A 7,269-nucleotide genomic window follows, 5' to 3' on the forward strand; every position below is an offset into this window, starting at 1 on the left:
CAGAGAGCTCGGCGTGAGTGTGCTGAGCCCCTGACTTACCTGGTTTTCACATACGGAATCCTTTAGTAGGAGAAAACTAACTGTCCTAACAGTGATTCATCTAACAAAAGGGGGAACATGGCAGTTGGTGCCTGTACCACACATGACAATGTTCCTCTTCAGATGCAAGTGACTCATCTGTCACTCACGGGACTGTGCCCTGAGCAGGGTGGCCGCACTCCTCCAAGCTCCCATTCAGCAGCAAATTTTTTAACTTGTGCTTTAATGGGACAATGCGCCAGCACCAGTGTAGAAAAAGAGTCCATTATCTTTTCCATCCAGGACCTTATGATATAACATAATCAACAGTGAAGCATTTGGCATCCCTGTGGGAGCCTCCCCGTCACCCCTCAAGGGCTGGCCATAACTAGCACCTGCTCACCTGACAGCCATTCCCATGTTGTGACCATGGCTGCCCTCGCCAAGAGTCTTCCCACTGAAACATAAAAATTTCTCAAAAGATATGAGGAGCAGGGTCCCACCTCTTAAATGAAATAAATTAAAACAGAAAGGCGTAATCTGGGAGGTACATATTGTTTGAAAACTCAATCCTTTGATAGTGTTAATACATATAATTGCAATGTGGTCCTTTCAGTCTCATCATAAGACATTCATGCAATATTAGTTTACAACGAACCTATTTAAAACATTGCCTGCAAGGGTTACCACTTATTCTCCCTTCGATATAAATCTAATAGGGTTTAGTCTAAACATAAACAATATGCAGATTTTTATGACCATTTTTATGTGAGCTATGTTTTTGTGAAAAATTTGGTAATGTCTGTAAGCATGAATCACCCAGAAAACTTAATAACTACAAAATTTTCATCTGTTTTCTTTATACTTTATTCTTTATATATATATATGTACATACATATATATAATATGCAAACTCGAGAAAGTGGATATTCATATGAAAGTATGATTACCAGATAGTATTTTCTCTAGGAATTATATTTGATCACACAATTCTGGGTATTTAATTTGGCACTTTGAAGAATACACCCCATTGTGGCCTTGGATATGTTATACAAATGATCTATTCCCTTCTATCACAGCCAGGAAAAATAATCCAAGAATAAAGGGATTAGGACAGAAAATATGCATCTGAAACAGGAAACAGTTAAACAAAAACCATGAAGGGAGGCCGGCCTTGGAGAGGGACTCTGTTAATAATGAATTCTTTGTTCTGATATTCCATCATTTGAACATTAAGTATGGTTAATAACAAATCCCTTGTATTTTAAATGCTAATCTAATTTTGCTCCCTAACACCCAGCTGCTGAAGTGAACAGCAGACAGGATAAAGAGGAAAGGGGCTGGGGGAAAGCACAACTTCAGAAGGCAGAGAAGTGAGCCAAGGCAGCTTCAGCGAGTCCACGATTTTGCCTTCAAGTGTCCCTTCTGGAAGAAACTTGAGAGAGACTCTCTGCTTTCATTTTCCTCTTTTATTCCACACTGAGTCTTCCTCCTCCCAGCTCACCTCATTCAAAAACAGCAATATAGGCTAATATGATTTGCCTAGACGTGTTTAAAAGGCTTTGCAGAGCTAGACTTAAGCACCCTGTAGACATGCATTTATAGCATAAAGTAAAATCCCACTAGCTGAATACGTGCAAAAAATGAAACAGTCCTCTGTAGCTTCTGTGGAAGTCTGTCAAACTGCTGCCACTTCTTTAGTTTTGAAAGGGAAAATAAAAAAGAGAAGCTTCTAGATTTTGAATGGGCTCCACAGTTACATGGGGAAAATGGTACATGTTTGAGAAATTCACCGAGCCAATAGTTTTGGATTCACAGTAATTGCATACCTTTTGTTTACAAATCCTCCCGAGCAGTATGTGCCTGTTACCTAAAGCGATGGAGCAGGCCCCAGTTTTATGTCTGAGTCTAAACCTGGGCCTACAGCACGAGACATAATGCCTACTGTGGCCTCTGCTCTGTCACTTTGCCATGCGATTCTAATGTAGTTTTATTTGAATAACATAAAATAACATATATAATGTTATTTATGTTATTTTCCACGTGAAGAACTCCTGTAAACCTTGCCGTTTTGAAACTCAGTGAGGCAGGCGTCTTAGACAAGCTGAAAAACAAATGGTGGTACGATAAAGGTGAATGTGGACCCAAGGACTCTGGAAGCAAGGTCAGTCTGCAGCTCGGGGCCTCCTCTTGTGTTCACAGAGCAGTAAACGGGAGCAATTGGCAAAAGTAGTGAGACTCTGTCTCAAGAAAAAAAATAAAAGTAAAAATGTTTAAAGTATCTGGAAACAATAGAAACTGAACACTTCTCTAGACACTCAGCCACGGCCTAAATTAAATGTTAATGTCATAAATTTCAAACAAAAGGACTGACTTTTAGGGAAATTACAACCTGCTCCCCAATATTAAAGCTTTCAAATAAACTTAAATTAACTGCAAAAATCTATAAAATAATAAAATTCCTTGTATTATTCTAAAACTTACGTACCACTAATAAAAGTAGTGTTTTATGGTTAGGCTTTTTTTTTTTTCTGGAAGCAAATCATATTATTTAAAGAACTAACATATTCTCAAAATAGGAAACAGGAAATTGATTAGTAGTAACGGAGAAAAAGAAGGTTCTAAATAATAAAGAAATGCCTATTCACAAGTTGTCTTTTCTCACTAAATTGCCAAGCATTCCACTTTTGTTTGAAGAAGCCCTGTTACGTCTCCATGCTGACAGGTAAACAGAGTGAAGCTTCCAATTCTGTTCCCCCAACTGAAATTGCTTTATAAGTCAATGTTTATGGATAATATCCTCAATTTCTAAGATATCTCAATCATAAATCCTTTTTTAAAAAATGCAGAAAACTGTAGGCCTAATTCACTGAGTACAAATGAAAATAACCTAAACATAGTTATTTTTTTATTCTAAAGAAAAAAAATCACAAGTTTATTACCTACCTATACAAATTAATATAATGTAGTAACAGTGGTTGAGAGCCATAATTGAAGATTCTTGGAATCATCTTTTATTTTTTTCTGTATTTTCTTATAGAAAGAAAACAAGTTAAACAAGTGACTGTTTTAAACAGGACAGCCTGAACTGATTTAAGGTGACAAAGTAAGGCTAATGGAGGCCTATTCAGACCTTTGTCCCTATACTTTAATCACTTCTGTCTGCCTTTAAACCAGAGTGGAATGAGACAAGCTTGGCCGGATAATGTAACAGTTATTTCAAATTCTGATACAAAGTAAGAGAAACATAAATACTTAAGGCATGATTATTTTTAAAATGAAGTTACCCTAAAATTTTTGGACTAGTTAGCTGAGGTCATTACCACACCGACAGTGTAGATATTGCATCTTTGTAATTAAACACTCTCCTAATAATAAAGCTATTTAAGGGTCTGAATCACATTTTGTACAAAAAATACCCCTGAGAAGATGATAGCCACACGATATCCTTCAGGAAGTTTACCAAAATACTTTTTTGTTATACTGTTATATAATAAACCTACTTAGTATTTACGAAAAATTTTGATTCTTGTTATAATTTTAATATCTTCCATCATATGCTTGACTAGTCTAGATTTATTATGAGATAATATGTATGTGAAGCTCTGAAAAATAGTATGTCTAAGATATTAATTAAGCATTTTTAAAGAGTGAATGGAATTGTATTTTTAAATCAATAAAAATAATTATAAATTTGGCTGTACATAAGTAATTTATTTTTCAACTGACCACAGTAATTTATGTATTTTTAAAAGTTACCTTAAAAATGTGTTTAACACCTATGTGTTATACATGTATAATTATTTCTAAATAGTATATAATACGTAAAAGTGACATTTTTCATGAGTTTTCCCTTATAAATACAACTGAAAGAACACATGGTGTGTACGCTAGCACACTATTTGCATGTATTTGTTAAAGTAATGATGAACAAAATGTGAAACTACTACCTTAAAGACCCTTAGTTCCTCAAATAGGAAATGTGGAGTTAGGTTTATTCAAGAGAAATCTCAAACATTAAAAGTATGTTTTAATGGAAGCAAAGCCCAAAAGAGGTCCCTTTTCCCATATAAATGGATCTTAAACAGGTCATTTTCAACTTAACATTAATAAGCTCACTTCTGCCAACCTACGTGAATATATAAATGCTTATATATGCCTAAGTATAGTTTTCATTGAGTCTTTAATAATGATAAAATGTTACAGATTTTATTGAATGTAATTACATGCAATTTATTGGTAATCATTATAATTTCACTTCTCCTAAGAGCCATGGGCTTTATATTTAATCCACAAACTTATATCAGTGACTTACACTTGTAAATAACTTCAGATTAAATTAAGCCTTTAATTGGCATTTTGAATTTCTTGTGTTCTGTTATTCTCTGGATGTGACATTTCTGCAGTTAACGGAAATGTCTTTCTCCCTCTAGGACAAGACGAGTGCCTTGAGCCTGAGCAACGTCGCAGGCGTCTTCTACATTCTGGTTGGCGGCTTGGGCTTGGCCATGCTGGTGGCTTTGATAGAATTCTGTTACAAGTCCAGGGCAGAAGCGAAGAGAATGAAGGTGGCAAAGAGTGCACAGACTTTTAACCCAACTTCCTCGCAGAATACCCAGAATTTAGCAACCTATAGAGAAGGTTACAACGTATATGGAACCGAAAGTATTAAAATTTAGGGGTAGGACTTAGGGCCTGCTCCAGCGAGTGGGGGTGCATCCTGTGAGCCCCGTGTCGTGCCTGTCTGTCCGGCGGTGGTATTGCTTGCTTCTGAGTAGAGCTTTATAATTTTTGAAAACACAGTGCAAAGTGGTTCGGTTTTCTTTGGCTGCAGATGTACCGTTTGAAACTTTATGTTGCCAATAGATATCTGCATTGCAAGGGGCAGAAAGACCAAAAGAAAATAGAATTGCTCTGAGAAATGATTTAAACCTGAAATTGGGGGGAAAATTGGAAACAAAGATCTGAGCTTCCTTTCACATACATCACACAAATGTTCTCTGTAACAATCCAATTTTAAGCTAGGTGCTAACAAAATAAGCACAAAAATCTCTATCAAATGATCAAAATCTAGACAGTTGCCTATTTTTGAAAAGGGCACACAGTTTCCTGAGAAACGACACATGTCAAAACTCTAAGGCACAAAGTATGTGCTTAAGGAATTTGGGCCCCTGTCCTAATTTGTTCTGAAGCAGGAAACCCCATTGTTCATCTGACAGTCGTCCTGGAGACAGACCTTTAGGGAAGAATGATTTTCAGAATTCTGACTACAAGTCATACTTATCCGATCAAATTCAACTTTTACGCTCAAGGTATCACTAAGGTAAAAAGGCATTTTAGGCATTAAAGCAGCTTCTCCATCAAAGATGTCAGCAATGTTTGTGTCCTATGAAAGAGGTGCAGTACAAGACAAAAATTTCAGGGCGTTATTACGAACTTTTTCCCCCCTTTCCATTGCTTTTAAGCAAAGCCAGATCAGTCCCACTTACTTACATCCTCTCATAGTGTCACAATAAAAAATTGTAAGCCTTCAGTGAAATACAGGAAACAGAGATCATTTTTTGAAAAAATCTAAATGCCCACTCCTTTTTGCTCTAATGCTTGAAAGTGGTTTTAAAATACAATCTGAAAGGATCTGTTATTGTTCTTCCTAAAATCAGGTCTCCAAAACCCATTTTCTAAAATTACATAGAATAGCCAACTGAACAGGCTGCTCGGTCTGATTACAGTGATAAATGAGTCTTTGAACCTACAAAAGACAGTCGGTGCACAATGTACCCTGAAGTCAAAAACGTGATATAATTTTAATAAGATGTACATCTGAGGCTATATGCCAGGTAAACATGCTTGATTTTGCTATTTATTTATATAATAGTATTGAAGTACTTGTTAGTATCTTAAAACAAAGAACGCAAGCCATCCCTTTTTTATTAAGATCATTCTAATTGCTTTATCTATAATCTAGAAATCAATGACTGAGTATAACTTCAAGTAAATAATCCCACAAGAGTTCTTTCCTAATTTTGTGAAAAAGAATTAGGAACTAAACCCTCAATTCACTCAGATCAAAACATTCTGAGCATGTCAACAGACTGGGATGATGTGAAAGGGTCTTGGCCATTACCGGGATGCTTTCATCTTAATGCCTACAGAATTGAGGTGAATTTTTCCCAGACTGAGAAAAACAATATTTGAGGTTTCAGAGCCAATTATTTGGACTGCATTCTGAGATAAAGTTTATAAAATGTCTTTTAAAAGTTCTGTTACCAGTTCATTAAAACTGACTTTTCTTTGGCATAACCAAGGCACTTCAACTATCCACAAAGGTCCAAGAGTGGGAAAGCAAAGAAAAATATTGGAAAATTTTAGGAAAAAATTCAAGTATCCTCATTCATTACAAAGTTCTGGGATGTTATTAAAAGAAATATAAATTCCTAGGCTGTAAACATACCACGAACATGTATTTGGAGTCAGAACCTGACCTTAAAGTCCATCACATGAATTGCCTTTACAGGTAGAATAGAGCTTTGAAGACAATAGATCTCAGAAAAAGGAGAACATTAATATCCATCCATCTGACTCTTCAAAAAACAATGGCATTCAGGGTAAATGAAATAATCTGTGCTGTTGAGAAGAGTAAGGAGTTTTTGTTTTACTCTCAAATTAGAGGAAAACTTTCAAATATTTTAATGATATAATGATACCAATGTTTGGCAATTTAGATAGTATTGTCCCCAGATTCCCAAAACACACCCTGAAACCTTTAATCCACCATAGAATACAGTGACTAGTTAAAAGTGACCCTCCCTCAGGAGAATTACAATTAAGATCACAGCCATTAGCCCCAACATCCAACCAAGCACAGACCACTCGTATGGGATATGATGAGAAGTTTCCAGCTTAAGGAGCCTGTAAGGTTGACATCAAGGCGAAGAGGAATGGAATTTTATGGAAAAAGTAGAAAGTATAAGAAGTTAAAATACCAGAACAGTTTTAAAGAGAAAATAAGAAGTTGTCAAAGATTAACTAATATGCTCATTTGTATTAACCTATAAAAGGGGAGTGGTTATTTGAAAATACCTGGAATTGTTCAAGATTTGGAAGTTTTCTTTTCCTGACAAAAACAATCTAGAAAAGAGAGGACAAAAAAAATAGATTTTATGGCAAAAGCTTTCTGAAAATGCTTTATAAAACTCACAATGATTTTATTAATTGTATTACAATATTTCGTTGTCTTCTTTTTTTTTTTTT

The 7,269-nt window shown here is 35.6% G+C and overlaps 1 protein-coding gene across 2 annotated transcripts in view; it reads left to right on the forward strand.

Annotated features, from left to right (window-relative positions):
- Positions 1-7,269, forward strand: part of GRIA4 (glutamate ionotropic receptor AMPA type subunit 4) — a 398,719-nt gene that overhangs the window by 387,645 nt on the left and 3,805 nt on the right. Inside the window, exons 14-15 of one of the 2 annotated variants that reach the window (XM_003801165.2) lie at positions 2,068-2,182; positions 4,452-4,586. In XM_003801165.2, coding sequence (XP_003801213.1) covers positions 2,068-2,182; positions 4,452-4,586 — 250 coding nt within the window. The remainder of the gene's footprint in view (positions 1-2,067; positions 2,183-4,451; positions 4,587-7,269) is intronic. The other variant, XM_003801164.2, reaches the window with a different exon arrangement.

This window comes from Otolemur garnettii, unplaced genomic scaffold (assembly GCF_000181295.1).
Source record: "Otolemur garnettii isolate 467f Iridium unplaced genomic scaffold, OtoGar3 scaffold00200, whole genome shotgun sequence".
NCBI classification, from domain to species: Eukaryota; Metazoa; Chordata; class Mammalia; order Primates; family Galagidae; genus Otolemur; species Otolemur garnettii.